General features: G+C 46.7%; 1 protein-coding gene across 2 annotated transcripts in view; it reads left to right on the forward strand.

Moving 5' to 3' along the window:
- Positions 1-19236, forward strand: part of DOCK1 (dedicator of cytokinesis 1) — a 550965-nt gene that overhangs the window by 492647 nt on the left and 39082 nt on the right. For both annotated transcript variants that reach the window (XM_054503625.2, XM_054503626.2), the window contains exons 39-43: positions 8942-9031; positions 10190-10294; positions 14895-15036; positions 15171-15249; positions 16679-16763. In XM_054503625.2, the coding sequence (XP_054359600.1) occupies positions 8942-9031; positions 10190-10294; positions 14895-15036; positions 15171-15249; positions 16679-16763 (501 nt within the window). The remainder of the gene's footprint in view (positions 1-8941; positions 9032-10189; positions 10295-14894; positions 15037-15170; positions 15250-16678; positions 16764-19236) is intronic.

The raw sequence follows: 19236 nt of genomic DNA on the forward strand, positions 1-19236 counted from the left end.
AATGTCATTTCCATCTGTTTCCATTTTCATTCTTTTACTTTTCTTCCTTCCCAAGCTAATAATGACTCCTTGCTCCTTTTCCGTTCCATTCTTGCCACCCGCCTGAGTGTGCCCCAAAAGCCTTCTGTTTGGTTTTGTCATGGCAGACCAGTGTTCTTTTCTGAAGATGCTCTGAATTGTCTGTCTTATTGTGTTTGGTTGAGGCCTAGTAATTTTCGATAAAGCCCTTAATCCAAGTACTTCACTGAAAATTACCAGGCTTCTCTGTGGAGGATGAGAGTCGAAAATAGAAGTCCTTCTATAAGGAAAATGCAGTCAGAGTGAGACAGTCAGTATTAGCCAACACCAGCCACCTCTGAAATCAAGAAACAGCCTGGCAGGTTGACAAATGCGATACATAATTTATAGCCCAAGTGATATATGAAGCCCTGTGACTCTTTTCAGCTGGAGCTCTGTTGTATTTTCCCTTAAAATAACCTTCCCTTGACAAAGTTCACACTTTGCCTTGCACCAAAATAAAAAAATAAAAAATAAGATAAAAAAGCATCTTGCATCATTGTGTAAACTAAAAATAGGAGTTTGGAGCGAATTTCCATTTTTGGTTAAATGTTTGCATCTCTTTTCCAAGTATTTGGGGTGAAATTTTCTCATCTTCCAAGTTTCCCTTTGGAAACACAGTTGTTATTAAGAGGGATTGCAGGTCAACATAATGAAGCTATCATATGGGTTTCTTGTGGGCATTTCTAGAATTTTTGAAAATGTGATATTAGCAGAACCTATTCAGCCAGAATTTGGCCTGAATATTCAAAGAGATCATATGTTCATTATGATTTGCTCCTATACAGTAATTTATGATCAAAGCATGAGAAAGTCCATTTTCGAGCCAGTAACAACACTGCTCCCTTAGCTTATGTGGGATCACTAACAAGCTTTTCCTCTCAAAGCCCACAGTGTGCCCAGTGCCGTCCTGCGCCATGAAATACCAAGATGGAGCCGGGCCCACCTCGAGGCAATTCTAGCATCAGGGCTCTCGTATGAGCAGATAAATAACAAAACCCACCTTCCGCCCATCACACAGGCGGGCGGTGGGTCTCCCTATCTCACAGGTGCAGGAGTGATGCCTTCTTTTGGAGAGCTAGAGAAGACTTCACAGAGGTGGTCACATTTCATGCTTCTTGAAGAGTGAAATTAAGTTTGCCAGATGATGGCTGGGAGGAACGGGAATTTCAGAGTGTGAGAATAGCGCCAGAAGGGGAAGAGCTCCTGATGACATCTCGCTTTTCCGGGGAAGCATAGCCATTCTGGGAGATAGCAATGCAGGGGACTGTCTTCGTCCCTTCATGCTCCTATAACAAAATGCCACAGACTGGGTGGTTTATAAACCACAAATTCATTTCTCACCATTCTGGACCTGGGAATTCCTAGATCAAGGCACTCACAGATTTGGTGTCTGGAGAGGGCCTTCTGCTTGCTCCACATAAGTAGTGCCTTCTCTGAGTTGTCATGTCCTGGCAGGTGTGGGGGTGCTCTCCTGGGCCTCTGTTTTGAGGCCACTCATCCCATTTGTGAGGGCTCCACTGTCATGACCTAATCACCCTCGAAGGCCTCATCTCCTAATACCAACACCTTGAAGGTAAGGATTTCAACCCGTGAATTTGAGGGAGACACAAATATTCGGAGCGTAGCAGACATTGGAGCTAGTTTGTCAGTGGCCCTGTATTGTCTCCTGAAGATTTGGCTTACAAGGACCTAATGGAAATTTCATGAAAGTAGAAAGTAATGATTTCATTTTCCTCTTTTCAGCGGGTGATTCTGGCAATATGGTGGCAGCAGACTTAGAGGAGGGAGGGCGGGGCCAGAGACCAGGCGAGGGCTGGGGCATTGGGCCAAGCCGGAGCCCCACAAAGCCAGTGGCAGATGGAAGTGATGTCATGAGACTTCAAGTGAGCTGATTCCACAGTGTCAAAGACCCTTGAACAGGGTTAAAGACAGAAAAGCAAGTGCCAGGAGTGGCTGGGGCACCCACTGGCCTAGAAGCCAAGAGTTCTTGCTGGGAGGAAGATGTAGGGAGAGAATGCTCAACTTGCTGCAGAGAGCAGATGGAGGTCCTTTCATCCTTTCAGCATTGAGCAAGGCAGCGAGGGTGCACACTGAGCAGTCCTGTGCAGGGCATTTAAAGGAGGGTGTCAAGGGAAGGGAGAAATGAGCAGGGTCACAGCTGAGTGATGCTGGGTGCATAGGGAGTCCTGGGCCAGGTCACAGCTGCAGTGATGCTGGGTGCATTCAAGAATCCTGGGCCAGGTCACAGCTGCAGTGATGCTGGCTGCATTCAAGAATCCTGGGCCAGGTCACAGCTGCAGTGACGCTGGGTGCATAGAGAGTCCTGGGCCAGTTCACAGCTGCAGTGACGCTGGGTGCATAGAGAGTCCTGGGCCAGGTCACAGCTGCAGTGATGCTGGGTGCATAGAGAGTCCTGCGCCAGGTCACAGCTGCAGTGATGCTGGGTGCATAGAGAGTCCTGCGCCAGGTCACAGCTGCAGTGATGCTGGGTGCATAGAGAGCCATGGGCCAGGTCACAGCTGCAGTGATGTTTGGTGACTCCCCAGCCTGTGCCCTGGATCCCCCCGATCCCAGGACATCACACCAGCAAGTCCGCACTCTCCCCTTGCAGCACCCACGTGTTGTTCTCTGTCAGCTCCCACCCTCCCACCTGCAACCATGCCATTATTGCTCTCACCTTTAAGAAGAGTTCTTTCTTGTTCCAACTCCCCTGTCCAGCCACTGCCCATTTGTCCGCCTCTTTCTACAACACTCCGTAAAGGGTGGTCTGCACTTGCTGTTCCTCTCCTCTGTTGTCTCTGGAGCCCACTCCCTCACCGGTGGCCAGTAGCTGCCTGTGGAAGGCAGGAGTGAGCAGCACGGTGTCTCTTTCTGTCCAGTTAAAGCACCGAGCAAGAAGCAACTGTATCTCTTGCTGCCCGCTTTAGTTTTTTCAAGGTCTTTCTTTGCAAAACTACAAATGTCCCGGCCTAAAGAAAAAATGCCGTATCTCTGTTACAAAAAAAAAAAAAAAAAAAATTCTTCATTTTTTAAATCTAGTGCATTACAAGCTCAGTGAGTAGTTTTCTGTTTTGACTAATAAGGACTTGCTGTGGAATAAAGGAGCCGTGTTGATGAGCATAAGTTACATGAGCAGTGACTCCTATGTGATCTGAGCAGCGTCTCCTGCATGACACATGTAGTAGCTCCTGCATGACCAGGCAGTGTCTCCTGTATGACATGAGCAGTGACTCCTGTATGACCCGGGCAGTGACTCCTGTATGACACGGGCAGCGTCTCCTGTATGATATGAGCAGTGACTCCTGTATGACACGGGCAGTGACTCCCGTATGACACAGGCAGCGTCTCCTGTATGACCCGGGCAGTGACTCCTGTATGACACGGGCAGCGTCTCCTGTATGATATGAGCAGTGACTCCTGTATGACACGGGCAGTGACTCCCGTATGACACAGGCAGCGTCTCCTGTATGACCCGGGCAGTGACTCCTGTATGACCCAGGCAGTGTCTCCTGTATGACACGGACAGCAGTTTTTGCATGACCCAGGCAGTGGCTCCTGTAAGACATGTCCACTGTCTCCTGTATGACCCAGGTAGTGGGTCCTGCATGTCCTGGGCAGTGGTTCCTGTATGACCTGGGCAGTGACTCCTGTATGACATGGGTCGTGGCTCCTGGATGACACAAGTAGTGGCTCCTGGATGACACAGGCATTGACTCCTGTATTACACAGCAGTGACTCTGATTTGACAAGGCAGTGGTTCCCGTGTGATGGGGCTCCTGTGTGACATGGGCAGTGGCTCCAGGATGACATTGGAGTGGCTGATCCATCTTGTGCACACTTGGGATGACTTTGGCATCATTACTGCATGATCAGCCAGCTTTGAACTGCAGACTTTGGCATCATTACTGCATGATCAGCCAGCTTTGAACTGCAGCTGGCGCAGGGAGTCAGGCCTGAGTCTGTGTCAGAAAGGTCTTTGCAAAAAGTCAATCCTGCACCCAGATCAGTCAGTGCCGGTTGAGCACTCCAGGAGGACCAAGGATGAGGCTTGGCTCAAGGAAAAAGCGAGGGGCCTGGAGGGAGTGGAGATGCTTGAAAAGGGTCTCCATTCCTTGCAGCGTAGTTGCAGGCAACACCAAGACTAGCTGGGCCCTTGGAATCATCCAGGCCCACCTCACCAGGGCCGCCAGCCCCACACCTGGAAGGGACGCTGTCACTCAGCATGCATTGAGCAAAGAACGGACTGAACGCAGCCTCCTGCTAGTCCTGGGCCTCCCTGGCTCCTGTGCTGCTGAGGGACCCCCCCAGAGCTCCGGATTCTTCCGCACCAGTGATTTTAATCCATTTTGATGTCAGAGACCTGTGTAGGACTCTGGAAGTTCAGAAGGTAATTGAGTATGACTCTTTTCCCAATAACTGCTGTGAAAAAACAGAACAGATGAATTTTAGAAGAATGTCTGAAATTCAAGCATCCTGTGAAGTATCTCCACTGGTGAGTTACTTACAGCTAGTCAGCAAACGAAACCAGAGTCGCCCACCAGTATCCTGGTGAGTCATCGCCAGCCTGAATTATTAGAAAGGGATGGCTGTCCCGGCTGGCATCTTTCCTTTCATCTGCTGCTGTTCCCTTGTCCTATGACATCCGTGTTGTCATCCTATCAGAATCATCAACATCACCTCATGGGTAAGAAATCAATTCCTGCTACGTTCTCTACAGCTGCTTCTGTCTGGGAACTAAGGAAGGAGTTTTATTATAAAAGAAAGTTTTTATTCAAGTTTCTATTCATGGTACTTGAAGAAATGGAACTTCCTGAAACCAGGAGGTTCAGAAAAATAGAGAGAAGATTATCATCTCAAAAGAACACGTCTCATATCATCTGGGAGAAAGCAGGGGTGGGGAGACTGTGCTCCTTGCTGCAAGTCAACCGGCAATTTCAAGAATGCTGTAAATTGGATTAAGGATTTCGCATCAGAAAATAAAGTTTTCTGCTGATATGGGGCTTTTTCATTTGGGGCTGTGGCAAACCTCATAAGCCTGTAGCAATTCTGAGAACGGAGCCAAACCAGGGTGTTCAATCGCAGAGGTTAAAGTGATTCTTTCACTGAGGTAATCTAAATCTAGATCATATTGAATCCGCCTTCTCTCTGGCATGGAAACATTTTCTAAGGTATTCACGCTGGAAGTATGAATTACCCACACTCTCTTTAAAGCCCCATCCAATTAAAAGTAGATGAAAATCTCCTTAATGCAGAGTCCTTTAGAACATGCCAGGGGTAGTGGGGAGGGATGAGAGATACATATTTACAGGAAATCCGATAGAAGATACCACCATGTAACCTGAGGGTGAGTCTGAGAAGATATTTACTCAAGACTTGTATTTCTTTTAAAAACAATTACTTTTGATATGTATCTAAAGTATCTCCTCTGTCATTTAGGATAAAAACAGATTAGGCTTTTAGAATTAGAAGCCCTGGCATTCTAGGCAGCTACAGAGTTTGTATCCACTTGCAGAAAATTAAAAAAAAAAAAAAAGAAGAAGAAGAATCCAGTGTAAGAGACCTACAAGGAAAGGTAATGTTCTCTTTGAAATGGAAATCTGCTTAGAGAGGAAGGGGTCACTGGAGCTTTAAAAAAACATTAAAAGTAGGGAAGTTCTCCCTTCCTAGAAAATGTGAGCTGGGGCTCTGGCAGAGGACATACGAAAGACTGAGAGCAGCAGACTGAGTATTCCAGGAACGGGAGGCAACTTTAAACCTTCAGCAGGATGGGGGAGACAGACAGACAGGGACTCTGGGAAGGGACCAGGTAGCAGAGCAGGGACCGTAGGCGGGATGTCTTGGGCCATCTCCTACCCTCCCTGGACGCTGGTCCCAGCTCTGAAATCTTTGTCTTCTTGGGCTTACTTTTATTTTGTTATTCGAAGTATTAAAATGCAGCTCTGATTGTAGAATAACTTTTACTCTCATCAAAAAAAAAAAAAAAGCAGATGGTTTCTTTACGTCGTGTCTATGACAAGAGTACTTTGGGAGCATTTAAGTAAAACAGTGTTCTTAAGTTTATTGGGTGGCTCTGAAGTGAGTGAGGACTTCAGTGGGGTCATCCTAGAAAGAAAAGGCGAAGGCCAGTGAGCGGGTGGGGGCTCAGTGCCATGGGTGACCCAGGTTTGGGGCTTGGCAGTCTGTCTCCCCTGTGGGAACCTGGAGTTCAAGGCCAGCCTGGACTGTTTTCAAATCCGTCCTGGCAGGAGGTGGGGAAGCAGCTTGGAAGTGCTGCTACGTGGCCATCAGGAGCAAGGACTTTCAAAAAGGCCACACTGGGTCAAGCCCACCGCTTATATGCTGTGTGTCCTTGGCAAAGCTACTTACCAGTCTGATCCCTAGATTCCTTATCTGCAAAATGGGTATAATGCAGATGCCCACCTGACAAGGTGATTGGAGGCCTTAAACAGGAGAGCACAGGTGGCTGGACATAGAGTAAGCTGGGAAAAGCCAAAATCACCTTTGCAAAAAAATTAACAGTGAGGAAATGACGGCAGTAAAAGAGATCTGATCTAAATCCTCACCCGCCTCCCACCCCCAGTCGTGCCTCTCCTGTAATCATTCCTGGGCTTTGGCTAAGCCAACTTTGGGAGACCTCTGGTTTATGGTTTAAATGATAATAGGCCTTCCCTAAAACCCAGCCGCCTTGATAAAGCTAATGAAAGGCCATCAGGCTAGGAAGAGGGGAGAAACCTGAATTCTGCTAAGGTGTAGACTGCTCACAAAATATGCAACTTCACTATTGTAGATGAGCCTTTTGAGATCTTTCCAGGTTTTTTCCATGCCTGACACCTGGCTCCACCCAGACCACCAGCCCCACTCCTATGGCCCACCTAGAAGCAACTCAGCTCAAGAGGACAGCTCTGACCCCCTGTGATTTCATGTCCGACCCAACCCATCAGCAGCAAGCATCCGTTACCTGGCGGCCACCACCCCTTCTCCCAAACTGCCTTTGAAAAGCCCCTCCCCTAGGAACCTTTGGGGAGATTGATTTGAGTAATGATACCGTCTCCCACATGACGGTGTTACTGGCCGCAAATCCATACAGCTCTGCAGCAACCTCAGTTCTCACCTTCTCAGAAGAAGGAATTCGATTGAGGGGCATAACGCAGAAGAAGAGACCGAGGCAAATTTCAGAGCAGGAGTGAAAGTTTATTAAAAAGTTTTAGAGCAGGAATGAAAAGAAAGTACACTTGGAAGAAGGCCAAGCAGACATCTTGGAGGGCAAGTGCCCCATTTGACCTTGGGCTTGGGGTTTGATATGCTGGCCTACTTCCAGCGTCGTGCACCCCTTTTCCGGTGGAATGCCCCTGGAAGGTTACCAGTTAAACTCCGTCATTTTGCCTCTCAATTCACATGCTTGAGCCCACTCACCCAGTTCCTGAGATCTTATCAGGAAGCTGCTGATCACCAGTTTAAGGTGTTTCTAGCTCTTGGGAAACTGCCTTTCCCTGGCACTGTCTGCAACCACTTATTATTTTAGAGAGACAGTGTAACACCTGCCTGACCATCACCTGACGGTCACCTGACTTTCCTGGTGGGGTGTCAGGGCAGCCCTCTCCTGCCCCGCTCATGCCTGACTAGCTACCTGCTGTAACAGCATGGCTGGCCTTATGTCAATTAAACTCCTTCTTTACTGCAATGCTGTGGTCTTTTTTTGTGCAGCAGGCGGGTGGGGGCTTAGTGCCAAGGGTAGTCTAGGTTCGGGGCCTATAAAGCCTGGCCTGTTGGGTGGTTCCAAAGCTGCGTGGTTCCCCTGAGGACTGGGGCTACCGTCTTGTGGGAATGATGGAAGTTGAGAAGTGGTGATTCGTGGCTGGGAATGCAGCATATAGGAAGCTTTCCTGATTGTAAATCAGCATCCTGCAGTTCTGTTCACTAAACCTTGTTAAGCAGGCCCTGGATTAAGGTCCAGAGGTTTTACAGGTTGATAAAGCTGAGCCCCTGTCCTCAAGGGCTTATATTCTCTGAGGAGGAAGGACAAAGGGGCATGCTAGTTTCAGTACCTTACCAAAAGTTTTGAGGCAGCAGGATCCTGGGTCTTTGTGGGAGCACAAAGGAGGAGAGTGGGCGGCAGCTAGGAAGGCTTCCTGGAAGAGATGGTTCCTCTGACTTTTCCATGGTTTTCTCCAGTAGTCCGCTTTGTTTTTCCCAAGAAAAATAAGGGAAATTCAGGCCAACTATCTATCAAAAAATTATTCCACATGTGTCAAAACTTATCAACATTTTAATCACTTATTTAGAAAGTTACTTACCTTACAAAGTTCCCCCTTTTCAAAATGATAGCAGGCTTTATATCCATAGCATAGTCACACACATACATCAAACTTTCTGCAAGCTTTAGTTTAGAGTCAAAGTCTGCCCTGATATTTCTGATCATTGATAATATTTGACATAGCATTTTTTAGGTGGATGGCTTGGGAAAAGAGCCAAGTCAGGCGGCCAGTTTCTACATAAATGGCACCCCACAGCCTCTCTTCACCCTACGGTTCCTTTTCCCTGGCTCCAAGGCTGCTCTGACAGACGGGCTTCGGGCCACAGCTGGCAGCAGGAGAGCAAAGACAGGAGCAGTGAGGACTGGCCAACAGACTGCTGTTCCATGGCCAGAGGCCTGCGTGATTCACGTGCCAGTGATTGACCTCTTTGGCCAGCTGATGCCGTGGGTCACGAGCCAAAAGACAGGAGCTTCAAGAAAATATTTGTATTTTTTCGGTGTTATTCCCATAGTGTTTCATTCAAATGTACTTCTACACTGTTTTATTTTGAATGATTGCATTCCTGTTTGACTCTTTGCACGATTCAGGCCTCGGTTTCTCTTTCTGTTCTTTATTTTAACTCACAGATGTGGGAGGAGGCCATTGCCTTGGGCAAGGAGCTAGCCGAGCAGTATGAGAATGAAATGTTTGATTATGAGCAACTCAGTGAATTGCTGGTGAGTCTTTATTTCTTTTCATTTAAATGAACACAGGCAATCTCAGCTGGTTTTTCAGGAGTTTCTCTTTCCATGTCAACATTGGGATTCCCCCCAGGCACTCTGGGACTTTGGCCATGTCCCTCCGTTTGCCTAGGAAGATGGTTTTAGTTAATTTGCTGGTTGATATTTGGCCCATAAATATTTACTTTTTAGTCCCAAGTCAGCTCTTATAACCAAACTCTTAAGGCTTCTATGAACAAATTGTATGTAAACAACTGCTGACCTTGTGTATAGTGGTCTTGACAGCCCAGCAGTCTGTGAGCATTTGTACTAGTTTAAAACTGACCCCAGGCCAGGCGCACTGGCTCACGCCTGTAATCCCAGCACTTTGGGAGGCCGAGGCAGGCGGATCACGAGGTCAGGAGATCAAGACCATCCTGGCTAACACGGTGAAACCCCATCTCTACTAAAAATACAAAAAAGTAGCCGGGCGTGGTGGCACACGCCTGTAGTCCCGGCTACTTGGGAGGCTGAGGCTGGAGAATCGCTTGAACCCGGGAGGTGGAAGTTGCAGTGAGCCGAGATGATGCCACTGCACTCCAGCCTGGGCAACAGAGTGAGAGTGTGTCTCAAAAAACAAAAAAACCTGACCCTTCTATGAGAGGGGGATGGACGGATGATGACCAGACCTTTTTTCTGCCATGGGAACGCTGTTAGTTTCTAATTGCTACCTCCTCCACCTTGTCATTTTTGTATTCAGCAGATCACCTTAATGATGTGGGAATGTCTGTCATGAATTTAGAACAGAACGATTCTGTTCTTTTAAATTCTCCTTGAACATATCCCACTATCTGACCCACCTTTTAAAAAATACTAAGGGCCAGCCATTTCTATGGCACCTCTTTAGTTATTGAAAACACCCATAAGTCACAACTGTTTGCTGAATTTGGGCTTGTTTGTTCAGATTCCCTTGCGGAATGATGGAGAATGCGTGAAAAATAATGTCAAAACGATGGAGTGAGATGAAATTCAGATGCAAGCCTCAGTACCCTCTCCCACCATCTCCCCCTCCCACCCTATAGAAGTTGCCAGAGCTTTTAAAGAGCCCGCAAGAAGAATCCAGAGGCACACGTTTGAATACTCAAACCTGAAATGCATTTTCTTTTTTCCTTCCAGAAAAAACAGGCTCAGTTTTATGAAAACATCGTCAAAGTGATCAGGCCCAAGCCTGATTATTTTGCTGTTGGCTACTACGGACAAGGGTTCCCCACATTCCTGAGGGTAAAGTTTGATTCTGCCTAATCTGAGCCTTGATTGTTCCCCCAGCAGAGAATCCCCTTCCCGTTCTGAGGAAGGGTGGGGAGTTTGCATCCGCGTGGGAACGTGCAACTCTCCACACTGCCATAGCTCGGTGGTTAGCCCAGGGGACAGAGGGGCTGACAAGATTTTATTTGGTTGCATATAACCTTTCTATCTGATTTTTCCTTAAAAGGACCCTCCTTCAGAGATTTACACATATTATTTTAATTGAGGTGTGATATATGATATGTGATACTATTTGCCATCTTAAACATTTTTAGGTGTGTAGTTCGGTGGCATTAATACATTCACGTTGTTGTGCAGCCAGCACCACCACTACCTTCAGAACTTTTTCATCTTGCAAAACTGAAATTCTGCATCCATTAAACACTAACTCCCCATTCTCCCTCCTGCTATCCCCAGCAGCCATCATTCTACTTTGTGTCTCTATGAATCTGACTGTTCTAGGGACCTTGTATTACTGGAATTGTACAGTGTTCGCCCTTCTGTGTTTGGCTGGTTTCACTCGGCCGAATGTCTTCCAGTTTCATCCAGGTTGTAGCATGTGTCAGAACTTTATCCTTTTTAAGGCTGAATGGTATTTCATTGCATGGAGAGGCCACATTTTATTTATTCATTGATCCATTGATGAACATTTGGGTTGTCCCTGCCCAATGTGCTGCTATGAAGATGTATGTTTTTTATTATATGGGAAATTGGAAATGGATCTGTATGGCCACGGTGCTGGAAACTCCAAATCAGGCTCCATCCCTGAGACAGGCATGTGCTTTCAGACATGTAATTGAAGCAGTAACCATGATCACCTGCCAGGTGCCCATTTCCCAATATTCACATGAGGCCAAAGGAGAAGTTACATAAATATTAATAGTGCTGCCTGGCCTACCATAGAATTGTTTATAAATTTTCTCAAGAACACATTCTTTGGATGCCATTGACCAGTGGGTCATGATTTCCTGATATTTCTTATGACTTTTTTTTTTTTGGACACTTAGTTTTCTCTTATCCTAGGAGACCATGTGTGATTGCTCTGGCTTTAGGAAGCAGAAGCTCTGTGTCTTGAGCACAGCTGTCTGGGGCAGTTGAAACCAGTTGGGAGATTCCCCTCGTTCCAGACGTTGCTCATTTGGGGTTCTGTGTTTCCGACTCCACGGGAGTCACTAATAGTGTGACATCTCTTCATCACGGCACCCAGAGGATACAGACCTCCCCTTAGGAAGGGCATGTCACTGTTGACAGGGGAGCCCCACAGTTCTGGCCTGCTCTAGGAGGTGAGGCTGGCTGCCCACTCCTCAGTGTCCTGCCTGGTGACGGAGGCGTCTGGCCCTGTCCTGGTCACTCCTGGTCACTGCTGGTCAGCTTCCCCTTTGCCTTCATCGTGCAGCAAAGACAGTGGTTGATCAGAAGCACAGATTCTGAACAAAGTCTTCCTTTCCAAAGAATGAATAAAGGAGGCTTAGTTACAAGCTCTAAATTAGAGACAAATTTGAAATTAGCTTCATTCTCAATAAAAAACAAAGCTGAAGGGTGGAATGAGCTTGGAGTTAAAGCCACTTACTGTTGCTAAAGGCTTTAATTCGAGTGTCTGTGTGCTCCGGAACATACATCTTTAGGAAAGGGAGAGAGATGGACCCTAAGCTGTGGCAGCCTTGTGCAGTGCATGGTGTTAGATGGTGCGTGTGGCCCCTGTGGATGGAGATCTACCTCTGGTATGTAGGCACCAACTCTGGATCCATGCAGGATGGTTATCCCAGAATCCAGAGCAAGGGAGCAGCCTGCGTAGAATATTATGTGAAGGCAGTGCCGGGTGCGGAGGACACGTCGCAGCCTCTGAGCCAGTAGATGCCAGGTTGTGCCAGGAGCTCACACGCAGCAGGCTCCAGGGGCGGTGCTGGGTCATCTCCACGCCAAAAGGACAAAATGAAAAGTCCAAATGGAGGTTAACAGGCTTGATTTAATATTGAACTGACTTTCCCGCCACACCTAGATCATTCTGTGGGGCTGCAGCAATATATTTATCACACTTCACAGACGACCTGTCAGGGGTCAATCTGCCAATGACACTGGCAGTTACCAAAACGTGGGCAGAATGGGTGCTTCATGCCCTGCTGGAGAGGAGCCTCCAAGAACTGACTAGCTGTCCCTTTTGCTTTGTTTTTCTCTAAAAATTGATCTCACTGTTTTTTGTGCTCATATTGATATTTATAGGCCTTACAAGGAATAAATATCTTTGACTATATGTACATTTTCCCCTTGTTTTCATGTTCGAAAGGATCACTTCAGAGTGCAAAGTAACTGACATTTTCAGAAAGTGTTATTCGTGTTTTTATCTATAACTCACTAGCTTTTTTCTATTAAAGTCTTTATATACATTTTTATTATTGTGTCTTCTCATGTAAAGCATAAGAAAAATGCTTGCTAGTTTGATGGTAGTCTGTTATACATTAAATCTTACTGAATTTTGGAAATGCGTGGCTTTATATAGCCTTAGAAGATGCTCAAACTGTATTTATATTTCTAATTAAGACTACATATTATCTGGTTTCTGCTTGAATTTTTTTTTTTTTTTTTTTTTTTTTTTTTTGTGGAGAGAAATAGAACATTTTTCTTCCATAATGGTACTTTTAAGATATATCTAAGCACAAAATGAAAAAGAATTCAATTCTTAAACTGGTTCTTTTTTAGTGATTTAGGAGAACTCAGAATAAGCTGGGGCAAGGGAAGGGGACTGTCTTAGTCCACTGGGGCTGCTATAACAAAATACCTTAGACTGGGTACTTTATAAACAACAGGAATGTATTGTTCACAGTTCCTGAGGTTGGGAAGTCCAAGATCGAGGTGCCAGCAGATTTGGAGTCTGGGGAGGGCCATTCTTCATAGATGGCACCTTCCATCTGTTGTCATGGGGTGGAAAGGGCAGGCAGCTCTCTGGGGCCTCTTTTCTAAGGCACTGATCACTTTCATAAGGGTGGAGCCCTCGAGACTTAATTCCCTTACAAAGGCCCCACCTTCTAATACTATCACCTTGGTGATTAGGTTTCAACATCTGAATTTTGGGGGCTACAAACATTCTGACCACAGCAGGGATCAATTGATTCAGTGTCATAGAATCTCTCTTAATCCTTTTGAAAATCCATTAGTTAGACAAATTTTAATTTGATTTCAATCTTAGTCTTTAGGGGGTAAGTGTAAAAATATGCAGCAAAATGCTGTCCTCTCTGTCTGCCTCTGTCTCTGTTCATCTCCCTCTCTGGCACCTGTCCAGGAATGACTGCAGATGGGGCAAGGCTGCAGCTGACTTGGGAGCAGGCAACCTGGAGGTTCTTCCCCAGTGTCCCCTGATCAAAGAACAGAAGCGCCTCAGCAACCACGTCCCGTCCTGGAAAGTGTTACCCCCCAAGACTTCTGTTTCTTGTACTCCTGTGGCTTCTTGCTGTCTCCTCCTTGTGGCAGTTTTCATTTCGGTTGAGACAGCCCCAGATGGGACAGGGTGGGTGGGGGGAGGCAGAAGCCTTCCAAAACCAGCAGCAGCATTACACTAGGTACTCACTGGCCCCTTTCTGTGACCGAGTTGACACTCAGAACACACGTGTTGAAATCAGGAAAAAAAACGGAGACCTGTTATATCTTGCAAGAAAAACGTTCCTTAAAGGTAAATTTACAGAGGACTGTGTCACACTCAGGCAGAAATGACCACGACAAGACAGCCTTGTGGAAGGAAGAACACTTACCTACTTAACTCCCCTCCCCGCCCCAGGCTAACTAGTCTAGCCTAGCCGTCTATAACAACCCCAGTGGACTGACTCTCCAACTTGGAATTTATGGAGGTGACAAAAGTGTCATTTGAGATGGACCAAACCCAGCCCTTCCAAGAAGAGCTGTGTATATTTTATCTTGACATGTGTTGATGGATATTGACCTGCACATGCATTCTGAATGCAGGAAGGGAAGTCCTGCTCTCCGTCCATCTCCAGTCACTCACTCGGGGGAGGCCAGGAACTTAGTAGCTCTCGGCTCTGGTCTGCATCCCTTCCCCTCGGGTTCTGCTCGCCTCGACTGTGTCTCACAGGAGTCAGCACCAGGTGGCCGTGTTCAGGTGCTGGGGCCCCACCTTAGCTCAAGCTCTCTTAAATTCCTTATGGCAGAATGAAAACGACTTCATTAGGACCTACCTGAGAAGAAAACAAAAACAAGAAAAAGTGTGGACATCATTATCCACTTGTCCTGGCTGCCTTGCCCCCTTCTAACCATTTCATGCACCCTCTAGTGCAGGCTTCTGAGTGCTCATTTCAGTTGTTACTGTCAAGATGAAAACATATCACAGATGTTAGTAGCGCAGTGTTGAGTGCCTCTTAAACAGTATTAACTTACATGCTTGATGACCATGTGTTCCTGATTAACAAAGCCAACGCAAGTACAAAAAACATAAAAATTACAAGTTGTTCTTAAATTCAATGACATTTTGTAAGAACCTGTAAGGCATATTTTAAGACCAGCATATTGCATGTGAACTCTTCGTGGCCCTTTCTCTGTGGTGTTATTAAATGAATGTCACCCTTTTCAGGGAAAAGTTTTCATTTACCGAGGGAAAGAGTATGAGCGCCGGGAAGATTTTGAGGCTCGGCTATTAACTCAGTTTCCAAACGCCGAGAAAATGAAGACAACATCTCCACCAGGCGACGATATTAAAAACTCCCCTGGCCAGTGTATCCTTTAAGACAACCTCATTGACTCTGAAACCACGGTGGCGCCATTCATTTGGGTGGTTGGGTGTGATGGGGGGCCTCTCTCATGGTTGATGTCTATGCTGCCTTAGTGATCCTTAACCCCCTCACCTCAGATATTCAGTGCTTCACAGTGAAGCCCAAACTCGATCTGCCTCCTAAGTTTCACAGGCCAGTGTCAGAGCAGATCGTAAGGTAATCATCTCATTTTTCTTACCCAACGTGAGGGTTGTAAGAGGCTGCGTACAGATCTCTTGCTAATAATTCCACCTTTTAAAGGGTGGACTTTGGCCTTGGATTTGCTTTCCAAATGCTCTTTCTGTCCTCTTTGAAGAGCAAGGGAAGTTAATTATTTTCAGCATCCAAAAAAAGTGAAAGGAGATGTTAATCCGTGTGCTGGGAGTGTGCAAAGCCTATTCCTTTCCCAAAGTCAGCTGACGGCGAAAACCTAAGCGGGCAGTGGAGGCCGTCTGGTCTCCTTTATAGACCTGCCCTGTGGGGTACAATCCCCTAGGGAGCTTCACAGCAGTGCACAAGTCCTGCCCATTCCCAGCAAAGCTGAGTCCGTACATGTGAGTGCGGCCTGAATGTTTGCATTTTAGAAGGCGGGAAATGGGATTTGCACATTTGCTCCTGGTGACACACAGGAGAACCCTTCAGCCTTACAGCACAGCAATTCCATAATGTAGGGTTATGAGGGGGCTTTTAAAACTCCTGAGTCAACTGTCCGTATTTGAGTGAGATTTTCTGCCTGTCAGTTGAATTGCACCTGACTTAGCAATGGTGTAGAAAGACCTGCTTTAGCAGATGTGTTTGATATTAAGACTTTTCTGTTTTGTTTGATCCATGTTCTGGTGAAAATATTAATCTCTTTGATGACCTCATATTCCTTAGGATCTGCTTCATTTTGCTTCCTGAAGTTTGGTGGTTTCTTTGACCTTTCATCAGCAATAATGGGAAATAAACTGGGACCCTGTTTATTTACAAAGGATTGCTCTCGCAAGGCATACATTTTAAGTGTTGCAACATTTTTTTTCAGAGGCCTTAAGCAAATAGTGAAGCTTAGAGCCTTCTCAGATGCAGTAGTTTCTTTGGCTGTGGAAGCCTGCCTGCATTTCAGCGCAGGGGAGAAATCAGTCTCAGTCTCTCCACGCCCTCCCCTGTGCATGCGGAAAGCCTGCCTCCTACCCCAACCGCGGAGGCAGGTTACTTATGTTTCTTGTGTGTCACTCTTGGGGTGGTTGCAAAATCTGTACTTTGTAGATCTGAAACTAAAGTATGTAATACTTTTTAAAAATAATAATAAACACATACGTTGAACACAAAAGCTTTTTTCTCTCTCCTTCGCTTCACCTTTCCTCTGTTTTTGCTCATTTCACTCTTACTCAGCTTCTGTTTTCCCTTGAGGGTTGTTGGGGACAGGGAAGAGGCAAAAACTCAAGTTAATTTTTCCACCTGCCAACATTTCCCTGGCTGGGAGAGGACGCCAAGGCGATGGCTTCCGGTCAAGGTTAGGGACATTTTACAGGAGGCAATGACATATTCTAAGGCCAGACCCCGTGTCCAAAAGCAAATTGGCTATTTGCCAGGTTAAATGTCTAATGATCTGTCTGTCTCTGTACAGTTTTTACAGGGTGAACGAGGTCCAGCGATTTGAATATTCTCGGCCAATCCGGAAGGGAGAGAAAAACCCAGACAATGAATTTGCGGTAAAAGACAAACAAACCACCAAAACAAACAAACAAAAAACATCATTCCACCACCAGTAGAACTGCCATTGGAGAAGCGTGGCCTCAGAGGCAGCCACGGGGCCATATTAAATGTCTTTGTATATTATGTGCAGAAATCTTAATCTATTACCCCCTCCAAAGTTAGAGAAACTAATTGCCATTTCACTAACAATATGACTAAGGTCACTGAGATATTTAATAAGGAGACTATGCCAGCCGAATGCCAGAGCTCCCATATAAGTAGCGCATTGCCTTCCCTGCGAGGCCCAGGTGAGAGAGCAGGTGCCTGTTATCTCTAGTTACAAATGGACCCACCGAGTGCTGAGGTGCTGGGTGCTGACATGGCTTTCTATAGGTGACACAGCAGTCAGCACATGAACTGGATCTGGACCCGGGTGCTCATTCCTCATTCAGTATCCAGCACCTGAACTTCACTGGAGCACAACACACAACTGCAGGGTTGACCCCAGCACTACTGGCAATACAGACTGGGTTATTCTCTGTGGTGGGGACCATCCTGTACATCCAGGGATGTTTGGCAGCATCCCTGAACTCTGCCTACTAGGTGCCAGTGCCACCACCCCAGTTGGGACAACCAATCAAAAAGATTTCCAGGCCGGGCATGGTGGCTCACACCTGTAATCCCAACACTTTGGGAGGCCGAGGCAGGTGGATCAAATTAGTTCAGGAGTTCGAGACCAGCCTGACCAACATGGTAAAACCCTGTCTCTACTAAAAATACAAAATTAGCCGGGCGTGGTGGCACATGCCTGTAATCCCAGCTACTCGGGAGGCTGAGGTGGGAGAATCACTTGAACCCAGGAGGCAGAGGTTGCAGTGAGCCAAGATCGCTCCATTGCACTCCAGCCTGGGGGACAAGAGTGAAACGCCATTAAAAAAAAAAAAAAAAAAGGTTTCCGGACGTTGCAAAATAAAACATCCACCCCCTGTTGCAAACCGTGGCATTCAAGTTGTAGAAATAACAGCAAACATCTTTAGAGCCTTTTTTTCTTTTTTCTTTTTTTTTTTTTTTTTTTTTTTGAGACGGAGCCTTGCTCTGTCACCCAGTCGCCCAGGCTGGAATGCAGTGACGTGATCTCGGCTCACTGCAAGCTCCGCCTTCCAGGTTCACGCCATTCTCCTGCCTCACCCTCCCGAGTAGCTAGGACTACAGATGCCCACCACCACGCCCGGCTAATTTTTTGTATTTTTAGTAGAGACGGGGTTTCACGGTGTTAGCCAGAATGGTCTCGATCTCCTGACCTCATGATACCCCTGCCTCAGCCTCCCAAAGTGCTGGGATTACAGGCTTGAGCCACCGCACCCAGCCCTAGAGCCTTTTAAAAATTCTATATACAAACTGCTTTCATGGATTCATTTGTATTTTTATTTTATTTATTTTTTTATGTAGAGGTGGGGTCTATGTTGCCCAGGCTGGTCTCAAAACTCCTGGGCTCAAGTGAGTGGATCCATGTTGAAAAGGCATCAAATAAGCCATAATTTTTAAAAAATGTTAATGTTTCTCCATCTTGCCTGGGAAACCTCCGGAAATCCTTATGTACTCCTGTTTTGCAAGGAGGCATTAGCCTGGGGACCCCCAAGGAGGACCAGCTCTGCTGAGAATGGCTTCTCTTGTGTGCCGTCTGAAGGCATCTAGGCTGCAAAGGTCAAAGGTGAATTAGCACCCTACTCCTAACCAGAGCAAAGCTCGGAACCCTTCCAGCAGGGTTGCCTCAAGTAAAGAGTGGCATCTACCCACTCTCCCTCCCAATCCCTCAGGGGTCTGCCGGTCATCGGATCCTCAGGGCAGTACCTGTGAGTCTGCTATCTCAGCTCTCAAGAGCCATGGGGAAGTTCCTTCCAGCCCTGAGGCCAGATTCCGTGTGTGTCACCAAGGAACACAAAGGAGCTTGGAGTTGGTGAAATCTGCAGTATTGTGCAGTCCCAACAGGCTGGCTGTTTGAAGATTATGTTCACCCTATTTGTTGGTGAACCCAGCACCCTGGACCTCCTCCGGGACTGGTCACTGCAGTATCTATTGTCTGCAACAGTGCAGGCAGAACCTAGGCACTTCCAACCTGGACACCCTCGCTAAGAGCAGTGGCTTTCAGAGCAGTCTGCACCTGTTACTGTCATCACAAGCACTAACGCTAGTATTTATATGGAGTCCCTCAACTGTGGGATTTATAGGCAGTTCTTGAATTTCCCTCACACCTCTCCCATCTGGCAAGTAGATATATTCTTAGACTATAAAGAAATAGACACAAGGAGGTCAAGTGAACCGCTGAAGGGTGCGCGGCCAGTTGGGTGCAGAGCTAAGAGTAACAAAGGCTCTTGACATTTTGAGCTGTGCTGAGCCTCAGAGGCTATGCTTCTTCTAAATGGCCCTGAAATCCCCCTAATGGCCCCGTTGAGGTCCGGGCACTTGGACAAAGTGTTCGGAAGCCGCTGG

This window comes from Pongo pygmaeus, chromosome 8 (assembly GCF_028885625.2).
Source record: "Pongo pygmaeus isolate AG05252 chromosome 8, NHGRI_mPonPyg2-v2.0_pri, whole genome shotgun sequence".
NCBI classification, from domain to species: domain Eukaryota; kingdom Metazoa; phylum Chordata; class Mammalia; order Primates; family Hominidae; genus Pongo; species Pongo pygmaeus.